Consider the following 24077-nt stretch of genomic DNA (forward strand, 5'->3'; position numbering starts at 1 on the left):
TGCCTGACAGGACTGCAGGAGAATCTGTGTCCTCAGGGGAGACGGTGGTTCAAGAAGATGAAGGGAACATTCAGAGAAGAGATTGAGGCTGTAGAGGTTTGGTTGATGATGGAATGTGAGTTCTAGAGGACCTCATGAGTCTGACAAGGGTAAGATAGGCAGGCTGTATGCATTTCCTTTGGCAGCTGTAACAAATTACCATAAATGAGGTACTTAAAACAACTGAAATGTATTTCCCCACAGTTCTGGAGGCCAGAAGTCTAAATTCAGTTATCACTGGTTTTCCCACCTCAAGGTGTATTTGCAGCTGTACTCTCTCTGGAGGCTCTTCAGGAGAATCTGTTCCTTGCTTTGTCAGTTCCTGATGGCTGCTGGCAGTCCTTGGCATGTGGCTGCATCACTCCTGTCTCTGCTGTCTCTTGTAAGGACTCTTGTGATAGTATTTAGGCCTGCCTGGATAATCCAGGATAATCTCCCCATTAGAAGATCCTCAACTTATTCAAATCTGCAAAGGCCCTTTTTCCAGATGAGGTTTAGAATTAAAGGGATCTAATAACTTTGGGGGACCATTTTCCAGCTTACCACAGGACCAGATGAGGAATGTGTAGAGCTTAGGGGATTCGAGTGAGGAGGATGAACGTGACCCAGGAGTTGAGGGATTCTTGCCATGATTGACAAAGTGAGCTGAGTCCTGGATTGACATAGTGAGTTGAGTCCTGTGGACTCAAGGCAGGAAGTGGTGGGGAGGCTGAGTATTGAGGGTTAGGCAGGTGCAGGTGACGGGGTTTTTTTTTTTTTTTTTTTTTTTTTTTTTAAGATCTCTTCAGATGGAGGCAGGGAGGCTTGGGGAGGAAATGGAGGCATGGGGAGGTTGGTCTTACATGGCTCAACATCAACTGCTCCTTCTCAGTGAAGCTATCTCTGATCCTTTTCCTCTGCCCAGGCACAGTTAATCACTTCTCCTCTGCATTGTGTATTGTAGCCATTATTCTTGTAATACTATAATGTAATGATTTCTTTATCTTCCTGTTTCTATAATAGGCCATAAATCTAATAGACAAATTTAAGGTTTCCTATTTCTCCAACCCCCTTCCCCACCTTGGATTGGGTATATCTCTTCTGTAATTCCTTTAAACTCTATGTATATCTCTAAGGTTACACTTCTTACATTGTATGAAAGCACTGTCTGTACCCACATTGTACCATGCATTCCGTGAGGGCAGAGACCATATCCTGTCATCTGTCCCCTGCACCTGGTACATAGATGATTAATGTAGGTTTAAATGAAAAAAATAATCATTTACCTTTTTGGATTATACCTTAAGCCACTTTTGATTACATTCATACTTTCAGATTTTATACAAAGTTTAGCAAATACTTAATGCACAAAGTATATTAAGTCATGATTGTTACTTTTTAAAATGTATTTATCAGTTATCCTTTTTCTTTTATTAATCAATACTATGATTTTTTTTTTCTTTCCCTTCAGTGATGGAGTGCCCAGTGATGGAAACTGGCTCACTTTTTACCTCAGGAATTAAGAGACATGTGAAAGACAAAAGAATTTCAAAGACTGCTAAGTTGAATGTTTCTCTTGCTTCAAAAATAAAAACAAAAATACTAAGTAAGTGCCATCAGTTTTAAAATACACTCACGTTTTAACTTTTCCCCAGAATTGTTATATATTTGCTACCTTATTTTATCAAGTACAGAAAATTACTAAAATGACTATTTTGTTAACTGTTAACTTTTTAAATTTGATCCTTCCTATCTCCTTCAACTCCTGTCAGTTGGGTGGTTTTGATGATTTACCCTAAGTGTGACACAGCTGAATTTTCAGCAGTGAGGCTGCGGTGACCCAAGACAGCTACTTTATACAGCGCACAAAAAAAATACCAACGTGACTTTTCTGGAAAAGATGTAATAAGAGTAGCAGGTTGCTCTGGCATGTCATGGCAGCTGGATGATGGGTAGCCTAGAGGAGGTGGGCTCACACTGGATGCTTTTATATATATATATATACGTATATATATACGTGTGTGTGTATATATATATATATATATATGTGACTTTATATAGGCAATCTTATGAAGATACTGAGTACTTTGGAAATGGAATTTCATGAATTCTGGAGTTAAGGCATCAGAAGGGCACAAAAAAAGGAGGTGGGAAAACTCCCCAAGATAAATTTTCATTACTTCTGAAAATTATCTCAGTGTTCATACCCATCTTAGCAGGAGTTGGGGAGGTATCCTTTTAGTCACATTATCTGCTGATATAGCTCCTGCAAAGGACAATCACGTGTGCCTTCTAAAACAACTCAGCCTCCTGGGTTCCTATAAATCATGATGCAGCTCCCACCCAGGTCTCTAGGGCCACTCCTTATACTGGCTCTTGCTTACTCCCTTTGGCAAGACTATTCCACACCCCCTGTTATGAAGGAATATACTGACTTTGAGGAGTACAACAGGAAAATGTTATTACTCTTTATCTTCTGGAAATCCTAAGCTTGTTGTAGTCAGTTTCTATTTGCTGTGCCAAGGATGGCCATCCAAAACTACTCTCTCTGTGCCAAAGGTAAAGTACTGTTTTGGACCCTGTTTTGCAGAATCCCAAGTTTTCCCTGAGTATTTATAAAATGTTATTAAATTTTATAAAACTTATTTCACACACACTAGACTTTTATTCAGTGGCATATGTTATTGAATAGTGATATGTAAGTTAAAATTATGAAAATATAATGATGTTTTAAATGTACTAAGGGAACACACTATATTTAAGGTAAGCTTTACCAAGGAATTCACAATGAAATTTCTTTGCTTCCAACAGAAAAGCATTTCAGGAGTGATTTAAATCATATTTACAGAGTGCTTTTAAAGAGGAGTCAAGTTTAGATTGCAGTAGATGCCTAGAAATAAGAGGTGGAATCTTTTAGATGGCAGTAAAAGGTCCCGTGGGGTTTAGATTATCTGTCTAACATTAGAGTAAGTATGCCTCTATCACTCAAAGTTTAAAAATGGACGTTGGGAGTATTAAATAATTTGTTCAGTTCTGGAGCTGTAGAAGCTGGCTTTAGAATTTTCACAGATTGGCTACCCTCATTCCTATGGGACATTTCCAGTTAGAGCTGCAGAATCAGTTTCTCCATTCTGTCTACTAGTCAAAGGTAGGAAAGCAGGTAGAGCAGCAAGTATCAAGATTTAGTTTTTGTGACTGATCTAATTATGTAGAATCCTGTGTCTGTGCTGCAGTCCTCTTATTCCTTTTTATACATATTCCGCATTCCTCACAACTCTTGAATTCTTCATCTTCTGTCTAGCTTTCATTTCTTCAGCTCTAAACTCGGTTTATTTTTCTCAAAACTATATCTGTATTGTTATTCCCTTTTCTAATCTTCAGTTAAAACTTGTGAAATGCATTTTGTCTAATGTTTTACTAAGGAATATAAAAATTTCTTAAGGTATAAGTTCAATATTAACTCATTTTAAAAATCTTTTTACAGATAATTCTTCTATTTTCAAAATATCTTTAAAGCACAACAACAGGGCATTAGCTCAGGCTCTTAGTAGAGAAAAAGAGAACTCTCGAAGAATTACAACTGAAAAGATGCTATTGCAAAAAGAAGTAGAGAAACTGAATTTTGAGAACACATTTCTTCGCCTAAAGCTAAATAACTTGGTATGTAAGCTATATTGTTTTTGAATTCTAATTATAACTTAAATCTTTTAGCTGCATTATTATAGAAGCTCTAAAAATATTTTTCAAATCTCCAATTGTGAAAAATTATTGAAAGTCAGTATGTCATGTAAGTCTATGTTAAAGGACAAACTGTTAATGGGTAATAAAATATGTGTTTTAAATCTACATTCTAAATGTGTGCTTGTGTGCTATGTAAACCAGTATAATACCTTGACCCACATTCGATTGCTAATAATAAACAAAGCTTGGTACATTAATACATTTTTAAAAGATTGTCATAGTTCTTCCAGTGTTCTTGAAAGGAAAGGAATTCCCAGAATGTTGTTATTCTTTTTTAATCTCAGCATTTACCTGGCTACAAGCTAAACAGAATGAGGATTATAGTTGTTTCTTTTCCTTCCAAATTTCAACTCTGTTCACAGACAGGGCAGTGAGAACCAATGATTAGCTAGGCTGCAACTATAGATCTAAATCTAAAATGAGTAGGACTTATTTATAATGGAAAAAGGACCTACCCTACTTGTGGGTTAAATTCCTGTGGCTGACAAACTGTTCTCTTGCCATGTGATATATTATTATGAGAAGATAGAAAAATGTTTATAGGAAAACTTATAATTGTTAGTTCTAAAGCATTCAACATATGTGTGTGTGTGTGTGTACATGTATGTATGTATGATATGTATGACTATTTGGACTATATAATACTATTTGGTACTATATAATGTACCATTTCAGCTGAATGTGATCTCAATTTTTAGCTCAATGTGATATCAATTATTTTTTAAGTTTTCTCACATGGATGGCATTCATAAATGCTTGATATTATAATAAACTACAAGTCTTAACTGATTAAAAGGGGTCTTTATTTTACATGTGCAGAATAAGAAGCTTATAGACATAGAAGCTCTCATGAACAATAACTTGATAACTGCAATTGAAATGAGCAGTCTTTCTGAGGTAAGTAGAATTTATATGTAAATAGTGTCATTCTTTACATTACTGAGGATCACTGAGATTACTTAAATAACATCAAGGTTAGAGATTCACATTTCAAGTTTTGTGCAAAGGACTGATGATCATATCAGTTTTAACTGGCTAACAGCATATTATCATTTTGTATAATCGGTTATTGAAAATGTCATATGAAAATTAGGTTTTTATTAAAAGTAACAGGATTAGACAGGTTAGTGGAACATTCTGAGCTCCTAAACGGACTCAGAAACATAAAGACATTAGTAGAAAGGAAGCATTTTAAGTGAGGAAAGACTTTGGGGTTTTTGTTTTTTGTTTGTTTGTTTTAAAGATGGACACAATTGAAAAACTGGGGAAAAAAATAGAGGCTGGTCCTACTTTATACTGTTTTCTAAAACAAATTCTAAGTTTCCCAAATGCTTTTCCTATGGTTCTTTTTGGAGAATTCAGAGGGCTAAGGTCAACATCTAGATTAAGGAAAAGTAAAAACTGGACAGCAGGTAGATGGAGAAGCTGGAGGTGAAGGCAGTATACCATCTTGGTAGCTACCTTCTTGAACTTACTGTTTAACAGACTAACTTTTGCATACCAAGCTTTAAAATTCTTATTCCTTCTAGTTGTTATTAAGTGGGGCAGGTGATGGGTCATATAGACGTACTGTTCTAACATCAGAACGAGATAAGAAAAGTATAGAATAAATTTCACACATGCTTTTGTCCGCCTTCAGCTACTTTCTTCTCCATTCTGTCTTCTTGTACCTCATGCAGGTGATTGCTTTCATCTGTTTCTTTATATAAAAACAAACAAAATAAATATTTTCTTACTTCTTTACACAAAAGATAGCATGCTATACCAGATGTTCTATACCTTTTTATGTGACATATCTTGGGGATCTCTCCATATGATTATGTGGAGTGATTTCTCATTCTCTTTTGGTGCTGCTTTGGATAGATCTAGAGTGGACTTGTAATCTACCTCACTAGGCTCCTATTGTTGGACACTTGGGTTGTCCTTTGCTGTTGGCTTGTGTTAGTGTAGAGTGCCTTTCCCTCTTGCATCATTAATTTTTTCCCTCCCTTCTGGATTATTCCCATCAGGATGCAAAAATGTTATCATCTCTCATCTTAAAAAAAAAAAAAATAAACCTCTTATTTCACCTACTTCCCAGCTACTATCTCAGCTCTCTTCTTGCCTTTACAGCAAAGCTTTTTGAGAGATTTATTCACTATCTGTAGTTTCTCTTGATCCCATTCCAATTGGGTTTTCACCACCAATCCACTAAATCCTGAAAGTCACCATTGATGTCCATGTTGCGAAAACCCATGGATAATTCTTGGTTCTTGTATTGACTTCACATGACTTTTAGAATACCATACTCTCCTAAGTCTCTTCCTGCCTTTCTGGCTATTCCTTTTCAGTCTGTTTGCTGGTTTCTCTTTATTTTCCTAAGTTTTGGGAATGCCTTGTGACTCAGTTCTTGGACTTCTCTTTTCTATCTACATTCACTCCTCCTAAATAATTTTATTCTATCTTATGGTTTTAATTACTACTGTACACTGATGACTTTCAAATTTGTAACTCCAGCCTGACCATCTCCTCTGACCTCCAGATAATTTATATCTAATTACCTACTTGGCATCTGTTTGGATGTCAAAAAGCCATCTCAAATTTCACATTTGCCACCAAACCAGTTCCTTTTGAGATTTTCATCTAAGGTAATCACAACTCTCTTTTCCTGTCTTTTTCTCACACCCCATATCTGACCCTTTGGCAAATCATTTTAGTTCTGCCTTCAAAATCAGTCTACAATTCTACCAGTTCTCACAACCCTCTTTCACCACCCATGTCCAAGGCACCATTATCTCTTACTTACATATTGTATTAATATTAGCATCCCAACTTGGCCTTCTTATTTTTTCTCTTGTTTCTCTATGTATTCTCTTCTTATTATAACAGCCAGAGTGATCCTGTTAAAATGTCAGTCTCTGCTTGAAACTCTCCAGTGGAGTCTTATCTATTGCTTGATGTGATCTGAAAACTGAAACTCTTGTTATTTCTTCCACCTCATTTACAGTAGTAATGTAAAAGTACTCTCCTCTTTCTTCCACTCCTTAACCTTTTCAGTGCAGTTCTCTGCCCACTCCCTCAAACAGAGGTGAGCTGCTACCCTAGTGCCTTTGTACATGTTCTGTCTGCATGCAACAAGTTCCTGTCCTTCAAATGTTGACTCAAAAGTGACTACAGTGAAGCCTTCCCTAGCAACTCTGCATAAATTTAAACACTCCTCACCCCTGCACCTACATTTCATATCCTGCTTTTCTTCTTTAATCTTTCTCCTTAACACTTAACACTATATGACAATTTTGTTTATTGTTCATCCCATCAGAATGTAAGCTTTTTGAGTGCAGGGATGTCTTTACCAGAACAACATCTAGAACATAGTAGGGTGCAATAAATACATATAAAATATTAGGTAGTGTTTCCCCAGTAAGAATGATGCTTGTTTTATATGTAAATAAGTAAGGTACGTATATTTCCTGCAGTTCCTCTTTGATTGAGCTTTTTAAATACAAATAATGCTAAATAATGTAAGTATCTTTTTAGTATGATGATGATGTGGTCTTTTTAGGTGGCTTAGTATGATTATTTATTTTAGTAACTTTCCTAATTTTACATTTCTGTAATAAACTTCAGAAGTGATTTATTTTTCTTTTAATGTGCTGCTGAATTCTTTTTTGCCAGTTTTGCTTAGGATTTTTCTATTGTTAGTTATAAGTGAGGACTCTGAGGCTTTTTTTTCTGTGCATAGAAAAAAACATAAGACCATACAGTCTTTAGGCATTGATAAAAATGTTATATATACTAAGCTCATAAAAAGAATTTGGATGTTTTACTTTTTCTATGTTCTTGAAAAGTGATACAGGATTATAACTGTTTTTCTTTAGAGGTTTGGTAGAATTATTCTGTGAAACCATCTGGACCTGGGACTTTTCTGATGAGAGTGATAGTAGCTTTTTGTTGACTTTATTTATCCTATGGATATTGGTCCCCTTAGGAAAATGTCTTTCTTTCTTTTGTGTTTAGTTTTATTAAATTATTTTTCCTTAGAAAGTTATCTGTTTCATCTAAGTTTTTAAATTGATGTTCACAGAGTTGACCAGAATAGTCTGTCATTATTCTTTTAATTTTGTCTGTGTTGCATTTCCCCAGTTGATTAATTTTATGTATTTGGGCTTTTATTTGTCTTTTTTCTCCCCACAATCTTAGGTTGTTGTGGTTTTTCTATTTTATTTTATTCTTTTAAAAGAACCATCTTTCTAATTTAATTTAATGTTTGATGTTTCAAACGTTTTTTGCTTTTATTTTTAATAAGTTCTTTTGCCTTTTTGTGGTTCATTGTTACTTTTCTAACTTTGAGTCAATGCTTTTTTTTTATTGTTAACTGTAGGTAAGATGCCATTTTTCTCTCAATACTTTCAATTTTTTAAATTGTCTTTAGTTTTGAGAATTTTGACTTTGATGTGTTTTGCCACGAATTTCCTTGAGTTTATCTTTTTGAGGTTCACTCAGCTTCTTGAATTTGTAGGTTGATGTCTTTATCAAGTTTGGAAAAATGTTCAGCCATAATGTCCCCAAGTACTTTTCCAGTCCTGCCCTCTTTCTCTTTCTCCTTTCCTTCTAGGACTCTGATGACATGAATGTTTTATCTTTTTTGCTATTCCACAAATCCCTAACCTTCTGTTATTTTTTTCAGTCTCTTTTCTCTCTTGTTCAGTTTGAGTAATTTCTATTGTTCTATCTCCAAGTTTGCAGGTTTTCCCCCCCTTTTTTTCTTGGTTTTGCTGTTGAGCCCATTTAATTTATTTTATTTGATTTGATTATTACATTTTTCAGTTCTGAGCTCCATTCAGCTCTTTACATCTATTTGTTTGCTGAGATGTCCCATTTTTTCATTTGTTTTAAGCATGTTAGTAATTGCTTGTTGAAGCATTTTTATGATACTTGTTTTAAAATCTTTGTCAGATAATTCCAACATTTGTGTCATCTCAGTGTTGGTATCTATCATCCTTTCTCATTCAAATTTAGAGTTACCTGATTTTTGGTATGACGAGGATTGATTTTTGATTGTATCTTGGACATTTTAGATGCATTATAAGACATTGGATCTTACTTCCATCTTGTGTTTAAGCAGACCTCCTTTGACACTACACTGGTGGTAAGGGGAGGTGCTGCCTACTGCCAAGTGGGGACTGAAATTTAGACTTCCCATTCAGCCTCCGTTGACAACACTGTGGTGGGCATAACTGATGAGTGGAGCTGGGAGTTCAGGCTGACACCACTATGGCTGGAACAGGGAAGGGCACACCTCATTACTTTCCTGGCCTCTGCTGACATGAGGATGAGGAGGATAATGAAGGGGGGAGGTTGTTACTACTGAAGAGTGATGAAAATCCTAGTTCTTTATTAAACCACTTCTATCCCCACCATAGAGGAGAGAGAGGGGAACTCCTTCCTATCACTGAATGGGGATGTATAGCATATAGACATTTTATTTTCTGTGTATTATGATGTTTTTACCTCTTTTAAAACATTATTGGCTGGAGACACTGCCCTTCTCAGGGCTAGCCAATTTTTAGAGATGGCAAGGGACCAGCCAGGAGCATGTCTTTTGTTTTAGTCTGTTTTGTGCTGCTATAACAGAATACCACATACAGGGTAATTTATCGTTTTCTTTTCTTTTTTCATTTGAGATTTCATTCTCTAAAAAGACTGGGTAATTTATAAAGAACAGAGATTCATTTGGTTCACAGTTCTGGAGGCTGGGAAGTCCAAGAGCATGATGCTGACATCTGGCATGTGTCATCCCATGATAGAAGGTGGAAGGGCAAGAAAGCATGCAAGACAGAAAAGGAGACCAGACTCCTGTAACCCACTCCTGCAATAACAGCATTAATCCATTCATGAGGGCAGACCCCTCATGACCTAATTACCTCTTAAAGGTCCTGCCTGTTAATACCATCACAATGGTAATTCAATTTCAACATGAGTTTTGGAGGAGACATTCAAAACCATAGCACTTTTGATATGCAAGCTAACTAATCCAGAGCCATATCTCCCCTGTCTGGCCCTTATATCTCAGGAAGCAATGGTCTTCTGCTTTGATTGTCCCAGGGTCAGGTACTAGGCAACCAGGAACCTACCTCTCGTATGTCTTAGAGCCTGCCAAAATTATTCAAACTAGCCAATTCTAGACTATTCACCCTGCCCTGCCTTGCCTTTCCTATGGAAACTCCAATAATAGGCTCTGGCCTAAACCTTCCCCTCGTTCCCACCTTCTGCCTCCTGACCATCCTAGTGTCTTTTCTGTGTGGCTCTGCATGGCCTGCTGTACCTCTTGTCTCTAGGACCCGCAAGTATAATAAACTTTATTTTTTTCCTGAGTCTCTGCCTTCTTTTAATGGCTATACCCAACTGACCATCTCATAAAAAGAATATGAAACAGGATGGTGATCCAAATATGTCCTCCACTGACATTGCTGGGCGGGGATGTACTCTTTAACACTGGGCTGTCCCAAGCCTTTTCTGATGGTACTGCTGATTTGGAAGAGAGTTGTCTTATTATAGCCTGGTGAGTGTGGAAGTTTAAGTTCCCCATTTTGACCTTTGTGCTTTTGTCAAAAATTAATTGACCAAATATATGTGAATCCATTTCTGGACTCTCTGTTCTGTGTCATTGATCTATTTGTCTATCATTATGCTAATACTATACTGTCTCAATTACTGTAACCCTCCTAACTTTTTTCTTTCTCAAAGTTTTTTTTGTTTTTTTAGTTATTCTAGGTCTTTTGCATTTTCCTATGAATTTTAAAATCAGCTTGATAATTTGGCACCATTCCCTTGTTTCTATTACAGCTTAGCTCTGTAATAAAAAACATGGTTGTGTGTTGCCTAATTTTCTGGTCTCTATTAATAATTAAAACATGTTTGTATCTGAAAATTTAGAAATATGGATAAGTAAATATATAAAAGATATATTAAAATCACCCAGATTTTGAATTTTAAAAAGCCATTTAAAAGATGTATTATAAAATTCAGTAAAATATTATATAATACATATGTAGACATGAACATATTGCATGTATGTAAAGATATTGTATTTGTGTAGGTATAGTCACGTATTTATTCCTACACATAGAACAATGTTGAGGTTATATACCAAAATATTGGCAGTGATTATCTTTCATTGGCATGATTAAGGATGAACTGTGTTTTAACCTTATTATCACATTATTCTCATTAAACTATTAAAGATAAATGCAAGAATTGTTCTTTTACTATTAATGTCATTGTATAATTTGGTACTGTGATAACTAACATGATTTAATAAGGCTAGAAACTTTGTTTTCTTTATTCTTTTCAAAAATAGTTCCATCAGAGTTCCTTTCTACTGTCAGCTAGCAAGAAGAAACGAATTAGTAAACAGTGCAAATTGATGCGTCTTCCATTTGCAAGGTAAATATGGGCTTGAATTACACTAGTTCAGAGTATATAGATTTTATATAACACAATTAGTGTTTGTGTGTATTGTACAGTGTTCAGGATCATCAACCTGTAGTTATCTACTAAGGTAGAAATGAGGTGGTTTGTAGTGTCTCGCTATAGGTTGTTTCTCTAGGACTTCAAGGAAACTTACAGTCAATCCCCCAACCAGGTTTATTTGTAATGTCTTGCTACTTTACAGTTCTTTTTTTTCTTTTCATCTAGTTCACTCCTGGCCTTGTATTGATTTTTGCTGGATAAATCTGATGACTGTTTCTACCTTTATTATCCTGTGTACTGTCCTAAGCTTTAAAATTAATTTTTGTCGGCCGGCCGGGCGCGGTGGCTCATGCCTGTAATCCCGGCACTTTGGGAGGCTGAGGCGGGAGGATCACGAGGTCAGGAGATCGAGACCATCCTGGCTAACATGGTGAAACCCCGTCTCTACTAAAAATACAAAAAATTAGCTGGGCATGGTGGTGGGCACCTGTAGTCCTGGCTACTCGGGAGGCTGAGGCAGGAGAATGGTGTGAACTCGGGAGGTGGAGCTTGCAGTGAGCCGAGATTGCGCCACTGCGCTCCAGCCTGGGCAACAGAGCGAGACTCCGTCTCAAAAAAACAAACAAACAAAACTAACTTTTATCTTTGCTCTTCTCCTCGTGTGCACAATTCTCATTTTTTATTAATTTGATTATAAGTTATAGAAAGCACCCTATTTCAAATCTGTCATCTTACAAGTCTGTCAGTGGTGCTCAGAGAGGCGAAATGATTGAATGAATTGATAGCATTGACCAAAATCCTGTTGTCTCTTTTAGAAATGTTCTTTCTATTGTATATAACTTATAGATTTAATGCTTTTACTTAAGTGCACAAGTAAATGCACTTATTTATTGAAATGCTATCTGTACCATAGTAAAAAATTCTCATATTTACTGTATCACTTTCAATTCATTGTAGTTTGTTCCATTGACTTGCCTATTATGTGTGTTATTACCATTTTGTACCAGTACATTTTAATTGTTGTAATTTTAAAATAGTAAATTTTGTTGTTTATTAGATCCTTAGTAGTTTTTCAAAAGTATGTTGTCATTATGCACATATTATTTCATATAGATATGCAAATCAAGTGTCAACTTGTCCTCCAAAAAATTGTATTGTGTGTCTTTAAGTGAACTTTTGTTTGAAGTATATTATACATATTCAAACATGGTGGATTTTCACCAAGTGAACACTGTTGTGTAACGAATACCCAGAACAAGAAACGGAATATTACCAACATCTCAGATACTTCCCTGTGTCCCTTTCTAGTCACTACCCACTACCCAACACTTATCCAAGGATAAATATTGTACCGACTTCTAATTATAGATCGATTAATTTTGCATGGTTTTGAACTTCATATAATGAAATTATACAGTGTGTATGTTTGTCTCTGTCTTCTTTTGCCCAGCGTTATGTTTGTGAGATTCATCCATATTGCTGTATGTAGTTGTAAATTATTTGTTCTCATTGCTGTATAGTATTCAATTGTATGATTATTCTACAATGTATCCATTCTTCTTATGGTCAACATTTTGTTGGTTTTCCGGTTTGTTTGTTTGCTTTTTGAGACAGAGTCTTGCTCTGTCACCCAAGCTGGAGTGCAGTGGCACGATCTTGGCTCACTGCAACCTCCACCTCCCGGGTTCAAGTGATCCTCCTGCCTTAGCCTCCCAAGTAGTTGGGATTATGGGCACCCACCACTCTGCTTGGCTAAGTTTTGTATTTTTAGTAGGGACAGGATTTTACCATGTTGGCCAGGCTGGTCTCAAACTCCTGACCTCCAGTAATCCTCTCACCTTGGCCTCTGAAAGTGCTGGGATTACAAGCATGAGCCACCGCACCTGACCTGGTTTTCTAGTTTTGATCTATTACAAATAGGGCTGCCACATATATGCCTTTTGATGAAGGTATGCACACATTCTTTTAGGTATATAGTGTGGAGTAGAATTACTTGGGAGATATATCTATCTATCTATCTTTGGCTTCAGGAGAAACTGCTAAGTAGTTTTCTAAAGGAGTTATACCAATTTACATTATTACTAACAATATATGAGGATTCCTGTTGTTCTATATCCTCAACAATTCTTGTTATTGTCTGTCTTTTTCATTTTAGCCATTTTGAGGGATGTGTAGTAGTATCATTTTGAGGTTTTATTTTTAATTTTCCTGATAATTAAGAAGTTAAGTATATTTTCATATGTTTACTTTCTATTGGGTTATCTGTCATATTTTTTAAGGTGTTCTTTCTATACATTTTTTTGTATGTGAGGCAGAGTCTCACTTTGTCACCCAGCCTGGAGTGCAGTGGTGCAATCTCAGCTCACTACAGCCTTGACCTCTTGGGCTCAAGCGATCCTCTCTCCTCAGTCCCCCAAGTAGCTGGGGCTACAGGTGCATGCCACCATGCCCGGCTAATTTTTATACTTTTTGTAGAGACAGGGTTTTGCCATGTTGCCTAGGCTAGTCTTGAACTCCTGAGCTCAAGTGATCTGCCCACCTTGCAAAGTGCTAGGATTACAGGTGTGAGCCACCATGCCTGGCATATTCTTCGTGTATCTTCTACTCTGTGGCTTGCCCCTTTGCTCTCTTAATGGTGTCTTTAGATGACCAGTAGCTCTTTATGAAATCCAACTTTGTTTGTGGCGGGGAGGTGTGTATCTTCTCCCTCACCCCCCTTTTTGGTTACTAATTTTTGTGTCCTTTTAAGAAAATCTTTATTGGTTCTGGTTCTAAAATGGCAGTGTAAGATAAGCTGGCTTCTCTTGCCCCAACAAAACAAAACAAAATATACAGTGCCAAGATCTACCACCGTCAACAGCCCAGAGCTCAAGCTAGATGAGATACTTCCTGGGGCCAAAGAGAGGTGGAAAAACTCTGAGCAGATGGTAGGAGAACTGCACTTCCACATGTGCGATGCCCCTCCCTCCCATTCTGCCAGGCCCAAACTATGTGGAAAATCTCCCCTCAACTCACAGTTTCTATACTGGAAAAAGCAAAATTGAAATGGTCAGCCAGCTTCCTCACCTTCTTCAGTTCCCTGTCAGGAGAACTGTCCTTGCCTTAACTGACGGGTAGCATTGTGAGTGCCTGAAGGGAGAAATATCCCTGAGGACAGGCAGAGACAAACAAGCAAGGCTGGAGTACCATCCCCAGCCCAGAAATTCTGCTCTGTAACTCAGCCAAAGGAAGCGCCAAATGAGAGTGGTTGTAGGAGGTACATTCCCCAGGCCCCCTGGGTGTGAACTCCTAACCAGCCTTCCCACACTGCTGTCCTAAACCCTTTGGGACCTCCCCCATTTTGGGACAGGCAGTAGTCAAACCATTTACTAGCTCCAAGGTGAACCTGGGTTGAAGGCACCACCTAGAGCCAAAAAGGAGGCAGCAAACTAGCAGTAAAGATTTGCTAAAAAAAAAAAAAAAAATACAAAAACTGAGCCAGGCGTGGTGGCAGGTGCCTGTAGTCCCAGCTATTCAGGAAGCTGAGGCAGGAGAATGATGTGAACCCAGAAGGCGGAGCTTGCAGTGAGCCAAGATCCTGCCACTGCACTCCAGCCTGGGCGACAGAGCAAGATTCTGTCTAAAAAAAAAAAAAAAAAAAAAGTTTGCTAGGCAGATATATTCAATAAAATCCAAAACAGGCTGGACAAAGAAAACTGGAATAAATAATCCTTCAAGGCAAAGACATAGACTTATACTTACAAGAAACTACAGCAGACAAGGAACCATGACCTTCCCAAAAGGACAAAAAGCAGAAATTTAGTGACTAATGAAGTGGCAGTTTGTGAGTTCTTGGACCAAGAATTCTAAATAGTAGTTTTAAGGAAACTCAGTGATCTCCAATATAACACAGAAAAGCAGCTCAGAAATTTATCAGAGAAATTTAACAAAGAGATTAAAATAATAAAAGTCAAACAGAAATCTTGGAACTGAGAAATACATTTGCTGAACTATAAAACTCTTTAGGGGTTCTTAATAGCAGAATGAACCAAGCAGAGGAAAGGATCAGTGAGCTGGCTATTTGAAAATACACAGTCAGAGGAGAAAAACAAATAGGAGGAAAAGGAATGAAGAGTGCCTACAAGATACAGAAAATTACCCCAAAAGACCAAATCTAAGAATTATTAGTGTTTGAGAGCTGAGCATGAGCAAGGCATAGGAAGCTTATTCAAAGAAATAATAACAGAAAACTTTTCAAGACATGCGAAAGATATACATGTCCAGGTAAAGGAAGGCCTGAGAACACCAAACAGATTCAGTGCAAATAAGACTACTCCAAGGCATATAATAATCAAACTTTCAAAGGTCAAAGACAAAGGGAAGATCCTAAAAGCAATGAGAGATAAGAAGCAAATAACATAAAGGAGCTCCAATTCATGGGGCAACAGACTTCTCCACAGAAACCATGCAGGCCAGGAGGAAGTAGAACAACATTTTCAAAGCACTCAAACAACAACAAAAAACTGACACCTAAGAATATTGTGTCCAACAAATTGTCATGCAAATTTAAAGGAGAGCTAAAGTCTTTCACGGATAAACAAAAGCTGAGGAAATTCACCACCACCAAGACCCATCTTGTGAGAAATGTGGAAGGGAGTTCTTCAATCTGAAAGTAAAAAACACTACCATGCAAAAGGAAACTTTTTAAGATATAAGACCCACTGGTAAAATTAAATACACAGACAAACCCAGAATCCTTTGTTAACTGTATTTATGGTGTGCAATCCACTCAAACTCTAGCATGAAGCCCAAAAGATAAATTTATCAAAACTATACCAACCTGTTAATAGATAATTTAAAAATATGTAAATTGATAAAACTAAAAGACAAAATGTTGGAGAATGGAGTTAAATTATAGAATTCTTTTGTGGGTTTTTATATAAATTGTCTCAGTTCTTCAGTTAAAAGCCATAGAGTAGCTGAATGGATAAATAAATGAGACCTACCTATGTGCTCCCTTCAAGAAACCCACTTCACCTATAAAGACACATATAGACTGAAAGTGGAGAAGGGCTGGAAAAAGACATTCCATGCAACTAGAAAACAAGAGCAAGAGTAGCTGTACTCATAGCAGATAAGATAAACTACAAAGACTGTAAAAACTGGCAGTAAAGAAGGGTCACTATATGATTAAGGGGTCAATTCAACCAGAGGATATAACAACTATAAATATCTATGCACTCAACACTGCAGCTCCATATAAAGCCAACATTAATGGATGTAAAGGGAGAGAGAGAGAGACTGCAATACAGTAATAGTAGGGGGTTTAACATCCCGCTCTCAGTAATAGACAGATCATCCAGACAGAAAATCAACAAAGAAACAGCATAAACTGCACACTAGATGCAGTAGGTCTAACTGACATCTACAGAATATTTCACCCAACTGCTGCAGAATACACATTCTTTTCATCAATACATGGAAGATTTTTCAGAACAGACCATATCCTAGGCACAAACAAGTCTGTACATGTTCAAAAAAATATAAATCATATCCCGTATCTTCACAATGGAAGAAAACTGGAAATCAATAATGAGAGGAACTTTGTAAAATACACAAACAAATGGAAATTAAACAACATGCTCCTAAGCAACCAATGGGTCAAAGAAGAAAGTAAGAAGGAAATTAAAAATTTTCTTAAACGAAAAGGGAAATACAACATAGCAAAGTATATGGGGTATGGCAAAAGCAATACTGAAAGGGAAGTTTATAGCAATAAATGCCTATATCAAAAAAGGAGAAAAACTTCAAATAAACAACCTAAAAATACATGTCAAGGAATTAGAAAAGCAAGAACAAAGCAAATCCCAAGTTAGCAGAAGAAATAATAAAGATCAGAGCAGAAATAAATACAATTGAGACTAAAAAAGTATAGAAGATAAAATGAAAAGTTGGTTTTTTGAAAAGATAAACAACATTGACAAACCTTTAGCTAGACTAAGAGAGAGGACTGTAATAAATAAAATCAAACAAGAGATGAAACGTAACACCTCAGACCTCAGAATATAAATAATTATTAGAGACAATTATGAATAATTATACACCAACAAATCACAAAATGTGGAAGAAATGAATACATTTTTGGACACATATAACCTACCAAGATTAAACCATAAAGAAATAGAAAACCTCAACAAACCAATAACAAGTAATGAGATTGAAGCTATAATAAAAACTCTCCCATTGAAGAAAAGCCCAGGCTGGGCACAGTGGGTCATACCTATAATCCCATCCCTTTGGGAGGCCAAGGCAGGAGGATTGCTTGAGGCCAGGAGTTTGAGACCAGCCTGGGCAATATAACAAGATCCAGTCCCTACAAAATAAAAAATTAGCTGGGTGTGGTGGCTAATCCTGTGAGGATTAATCCTGTCAGGCTAATCCTGTGGTCCCAGCTACTCAGGAGGCTAAGGTGGGAGGACTGTTTGAGCCTGGGAAGTTGAGGCTACAGTGAGCAGTGTTCACACCACTGCACTCCAGCTTTGGTGACAGAGCAACACCCTGTCTCAAAAAAAGAAAAGCCCAGGACTTGATGGATTCTACCAAAAATTTAAAGAACAATGATTGTGAATCCCACTAAAACTCTTTGAAAAGGAGGGAATACTTCCAAACTCACTCTACAAGGCCAGCATTACCCTAATACCAAAACCAGACAAGGACACAACGAAAAAAGAAAACTACAGACCAATATCACTGATGAACATAGATGCAAAAATCCTCAACAAAGTACTAGCAAGTGAAATTCAACAACACATTAAAAAGAACATTCACCATGATCAAGTGGGATTCATGCTAGGGTTGTAAGGATGGCTCAGCATACACAAATCAATCAATGTGATTCACCACATTAACAGAAACAAGAACAAAAACTGTATGATTATTTCAATAGATGCCAAACAGCTTTTGGTAAAATTCAACATCCCTTTTTGATAAAAACACTCATCAAAATGGGTATAAAAAGAATATACCTCAAAGTAGTAAAGGCCATCTATGACAAATCCACATCTAGCATTGTACTTTGAAGACTGGAACAAGACAAGAATGCCCACTTTCACTGCTATTCAACATAATACTTGAAGTACTGGCCAGAGCAACTAAGCAAGAAAACAAAATGGAGGGCATCCACACTGGAAAGGAAGAAGTCAAATTAGCCTTGTTTGCAGATGGCCTGATCTTATAAAGACTCCACCGAAAAGCTGTTAGGATACATAAGGGAATTCAGTAAAGTTGCAGGATGCAAAATCGACATAATTAGTAGCATTTATATACACCAACAGTGGACAATCTGAAAAAGAAGTCAAGAAAGCAATCCTATTTGTCATAGCTACAAAAAATATGAAATACCTAGGAATCAATCTAACCAAAAGAAGTGAAAGTTCTATAGAAGGAAAATGACAAAACCCTGATGAAAGAAATAGGACACAAAAAAGGGAAGATATTCCATGCTCATGGATTGGAAGAATTAATACTGTTAAAATGAAAATACTACCCAAAGCAATTTACAGATTCAATGCAATTCATATCAAAATACCAATGACATTCTTCACAGAAATAAGGGGGAAAAATCCTAAAATTTATATGAACCCGCAAAAGACCCTGAGTAACCAAAGCAATCTTGAGCAAAATGAACAAAGCTGGAGGCATCACACTACATGACTTCAAAATTTATGACAAAGCTGTAGTAACCAAAACAACATGGTACTGGCATAAAAATGGACATAGATACCAATGGAACAGAGAAACTAGATATAAATGCACCATTTACAACCAACTCATCTTCTACAAAGGTCCCAAGAACTTACAAAGGGATAGTGTCTTCAATAAATGGTGCTGGGAAAACTGGATAACTATATGCAGAAGAATGAAACTAGACTCCTATCTCTCACCATACGCAAAAATCAAATCAAAATGGATAAAAGATTTGAATCTAAGACCAAAAACTATGAAATTATTAGAAGAAAACATTGGGGAAACACTTCAGGAGTGATCTGGGCAAAAATGTCTTGTGTAAGACCTCAAAAGCACAGGCAACCAAAGCAAAAACAGACAATTAAGATTATTACATCAAGCTAAAAAGCTTCTGCACAGCAACAGAAACAATCAACAAAGTGAAGAGACAACACACATAATGTGAGAAAATATTTGCAAACTGTCTCTCTGAGAAAGGATTAATAACCAGCATATATTAGGAGCTTAAACAACTAAGTAGCAAAAAAAAAAAAAAAAAAAGAAAAGAAAAAAGGGGAATCATCGTATACTGGTAGAAATGTAAATTAATAGAGCCACTATGCAGAACAGCATGGAGGTTCTTCAAAAAACTAAAAATATAACTTCCATATGATCTAGCAATTCCATTGCTGAGTATATATCCAAAAAAAAAAAGGAAATCAGTGTATCAAAGAGCTGTCTGCACTCCCATGTTTATTGCAGCACTATTCACAATAGCCAACATGTGGAAGCAACCTAAGCAGCCATCAACAGATGTGTGGATAAAGTATGGAAGATATATACACAATAGCATATTATTCAGTCATAAAAATAAAATCCTGTCATTTGCAGCAACATGGATAGAACTGAGGCCATTATGTTAAGTGAAATAAGCCAAGCACAGAAAGACAAATATTCTCACTCATATGTGGGAGCTTAAAAAGTGGATCTCATGAAGATACATTGGTGGTTAACAGAGGCTGGGAGGGGGAGAGAGGAATGAAAGAATTTTCATTACCACTGAACTGTAGACTTAAAAATGGTAAAGATGTAAGTCATATATGTATCTTTTACCTCAATACATTTTTTAAAAGGAATATTTCTATTGATTGCAAGGTCACAAGGTGTTCTGTTCTAAAAATTTTATTATTTTTCCATTCACGTTTATATATTCAGTCTACTTAGAATTTTGGGTATGATGGGAGGGAAGGGTCATAATTTTTTTTTCATGTAGATATCTTATTGACCTTGTATCATTTATTGAAGCAATCATCCTTTTTCCACCCCATTGCAGTGTCATCTGTATTGTAAATCAAGGAGACTGGATATGAATGGGTCTGTTTCTAAACTCACTATTCTATTATGTGAGTCCTTTTGTCAATACCACACTGTCTTAATTATTAGCTTTATAGTAAGTCTTGCTATTTGATAGTGTGAATCTCCATTTTATTTATTTTTATTCTTCAACATTAGCTTGGCTCTTTGCATTTACAGTTGAATTTTAGAATCAGCTTGTCAGTTTACACACACATACGTAACCTAGAATTTTTGGCCAGGATTATGTGGAATATAGTTTAGTGCGGGGACAACGGACATTTGATAAAATTGACTCTTCCATCTATAAACATGATATATCACTCTATTTAGCTATAATATATATTCTCTCCATGTTTTGTAGTTTTTTTGTATTGAGTTATTACATATCTCAGATTTATTTCTATTCATTTCATATAGATACTTTTTCAAATATATTTTTTGAGATAGGGTCTTGCTATGTTGTCCAGGCTAGATTCAAACTCTTACCTCAGCCTCCTGAATAACTGAGATTACAGTTGTGTGTCACAGTGCTCAGCTTTATTTTATATTCTTAAATGATATTCTGAATGTTACTGGGTTTTGTTTGTTTGTTTTTTAAGTGAAAGCAAGTTTACTAGTAAAGTTAAGGAATAAAGAATGGCTACTCCATAAGCAGAGCAGTGGCATGGGCTGTTCAACCAAGGTTACTTGTAGTTATTCCTTGATCATATGCTAAACAAGGGGTGAATTATTCATGAGTTTTCTAGGAAAGAGGTGGGCAATTCCTGGAACTGAGGTTTTCTCCCCTTTTAGACCATATAAGGTAACTTCCTGACATTACCATGGCATTTGTAAATTGTCATGGTGCTGGTGGGAGTGTCTTTTAGCATGCTAATAAATTATAATTAGCATATAATGAGCAGTGAGGATGACCAGAGGTCACTTTTGTCACCATCTTGGTTTTGGTGGGTTTTGGCCGGCTTCTTTACTGCAGGCTGTTTTATCAGCAAGGTCTTTGTGACCTGTACCTTTTGTTGACCTCCTATCTCATCCATTGACTAAGAATGCCTTAACCTCCTGGGAGTACAGCCCAGAAGGTCTCAGCCTTATTTCACCCATCCGCTGTTCAAGACGGAGTTGCTCTGGCTCAAATACCTCTGACATATTCACCCCCCCGCCCCCTTTTACAAGGGAACCCTTAATCCTAAGGGTTGTAGAGGGACGAAAATTCATCTTCTGTAACTTCTTCAGGCTGAATAGGGGTGATGATATTCCTGCCTAACTGTTAGGGTCTCTTGTATTCGGGTAGAGAGGAGCTCAGTCAGAAGGCAACAGTATGGTGAGGACCATTCATAACTCTTGAGTTCTGACAAAAGGTGATACCTGGAAGATTAATAAGTGCACCATTTCAGAAAACATTAAGGAAGCCCATCCTGCATTCCTACACAAGGAGTACAATAGCAATATATTCTACAACAGTAAAGCAAAATAAGTAAAATTATCCCAAGTAAACTAAATAAGAAGGCTTTCCATGAACTGGGCAATTGTTGGAACCAAGCTAATAGGGAGTCACTAACTGATTCCAATACGTGCCCAGAATTAGAATACTGATCGAGATTTCTACATTACCTGTCCGTCTTGTTTCTTTTGAGCAACAGCCAGAGACCACTGATGGGTTCACAGGAATAACCAGAGTCAGTCTAAATTGCAGAAAAAAACTCAAAAACAACTGATGAGACTAGAATCCAATAACAGGTGTATCATAGTGCTTGAAACATAATTTTCTTCTCTCTCCAGTATCACATTTTTACTAAAGACAAATCATAATAGAACTGATTTGTTTGCAAAAATAAGCTTTAGTCTTACATTTAGCCTAATTATTTGTAGAAAGTGCAGCAAGAATAATTTTTTTAAACATAAGCTCTTTTTAAATTGGCTTTGATAGAACACTGTTCCATAAGGAATCTCAGATGAGACTTTTTTAAAGCCGAGCCCAGCCATGGGTTTGTACCCTCCGATACCTATAACTTGAGTAAATTCCTCTCTTCTTGAGGTCCCAAGATAACTTGGGGCTCCTGGGCCTGTTAGAAAATGACATTATTTACTTACCACAGGTCAAGAAACCTGTACAGGGATTGTGTAGACAAGGTATGAGGCCAGTTTTCCCAATGGGCCTTTATTGGCTCTCTAAGTCAAATTTGATTCCTTAAAGGAAAGCACACCATTCCAGTCAATGCCTTGGTAAAATAACCAGTTTTTCCAATTGTGTCCTGTTGCAAAAGAAAACAGATTCTTATTGTACTTATACAAACAACTATATTGCCATCAATTAAGAATATTTACAACTAGTTTTCAAATTCTAGAGAAATCAGGTAGAGAGAAACAAACATGCTCCAAATTTTGTTCACAGGAGTATTCTTTACTCAATTTTTAAAAGCTGTAAATAGCTCAAAAGAAAAATTTTGTTGACACTGAAAAACAAAACAAAAGATCATCAACGTTTCAAGCAAAAAGCCAAAAAAGATTACTTCAGACTTACATTAGTTCAGTCCATGCAGTTAAATACTGTCCTATTTGATATTCATGAACATTTCCACTCTCCATGAGTACTGGAAGTTTTTTCCTCTATTCTAATGTCACAATCTCCAAAGTTACTAGAAACTTGCATTCAAGAGCACCTGTCAAAGTCCTATAACTGATTATAAATTACCTTTTGAAGAGGATTAAAACAAGACAATTGTCTGTAGGTGACAAAAAGTCTTAGTTAGGACAACCATTATTAAAGCCACAATTGACAAGGAAATTTTGGTTTCTTCTATGACATACAACAATTTTGCATAACAGTTATAATGATTAATAACATACACTAAGCCATATCAGAGTTATAGGAATTTTCCATAATTTGGGAACACATACCAGTAACATTTATATAAGCACAAAGAAAGACAAACACTGTTTCATATTCGACAGTGCTTCCTGTAAGATTTTTATGCCAAATAAGCCAAATTTCACCACTGCATTAGTGTATTATTTATGTCAAACTCAATTCTTAATAAAACCTTATACAAAAATGTATTCAGTCTTAATCAGTTTGACCTTAAGGTAAGATTCGCAAACCTTTTACAACCCTTTACAATTTTTTTTTTTTTTTTTAAAGAGCAGATCAGTGCTCTAAGAAAAACCTGTTATTCTTTTATTCCAATGTTCAATTTATGGAAAGACTGAATAATACCCCTTTAATATGTTCTCACACAGAACGTTTTTACAAGATTAATTTTTCACAAACCTCCACAACTTGCTCGAATCTTCAGCTTTATCCTATTTAATTAAAACAATTTTTTTAACCCTCTCAACGAGGCAAAAAAATATTCACATTCCCATAACTTTTTATAATCTTTTCCCAAAGATTAGTTAAATCACATGAACTAAAAGGCATTACACTTTTTACTTTTCTGACAAAATGTTTTATTTAGCGCTTATTATTTTTAAGCCAGTTAAAGCCCTTTTTCATCACACACACCACACACATAAATACACAAACAAAAGAAGATCCAGTAGTTGTAAGATTTTTCATTTGCTAGTTTTTAAGTTTCTATTTCAAGCATGCAGTTTCTAGGGCCTAATAAGCAGGCATAGCTGGAAGGCAAAATAAATCCCCCCAAATTAAGGGTCCCATTTTTATACCAGATCCTGGATCCCAAAAAATGAGAAATGCTATGGAACAAGACAGTACAATGATTTTACTGGGCATATTTTACAAAACAACCCAAAGCCGATTAGTCCATCCCCCAGGGGAGTCTTATTTCTCAGTGGTAGTGGGAGGTGAG

The 24077-nt window shown here is 36.3% G+C and overlaps 1 protein-coding gene and 1 long non-coding RNA gene across 5 annotated transcripts in view; one reads left to right on the top strand and one right to left on the bottom strand.

Annotated features, from left to right (window-relative positions):
* Positions 1-24077, top strand: part of SGO2 (shugoshin 2) — a 60361-nt gene that overhangs the window by 7318 nt on the left and 28966 nt on the right. For 2 of the 3 annotated variants that reach the window (XM_054476814.2, XM_054476816.2), the window contains exons 2-5: positions 1490-1624; positions 3503-3678; positions 4579-4656; positions 11099-11184. In XM_054476814.2, coding sequence (XP_054332789.1) covers positions 1492-1624; positions 3503-3678; positions 4579-4656; positions 11099-11184 — 473 coding nt within the window. In that variant the 5' untranslated portion in view covers positions 1490-1491. Of the gene's footprint in view, positions 1-1489; positions 1625-3502; positions 3679-4578; positions 4657-11098; positions 11185-24077 lie in introns of those variants that run through there. The other variant, XM_054476817.2, reaches the window with a different exon arrangement.
* The window catches only part of LOC134737741 (uncharacterized), a 35002-nt gene continuing 31711 nt past the window's right edge, over positions 20787-24077 (bottom strand). For both annotated transcript variants that reach the window (XR_010122942.1, XR_010122943.1), the window contains exons 2-3: positions 21880-22520; positions 20787-21633 (exon numbers count right to left, since the gene is read on the bottom strand). This is a non-coding gene — a long non-coding RNA (uncharacterized LOC134737741). The remainder of the gene's footprint in view (positions 21634-21879; positions 22521-24077) is intronic.

The sequence above is a fragment of the Pongo pygmaeus genome, chromosome 11 (assembly GCF_028885625.2).
Source record: "Pongo pygmaeus isolate AG05252 chromosome 11, NHGRI_mPonPyg2-v2.0_pri, whole genome shotgun sequence".
NCBI lineage: Eukaryota > Metazoa > Chordata > Mammalia > Primates > Hominidae > Pongo > Pongo pygmaeus.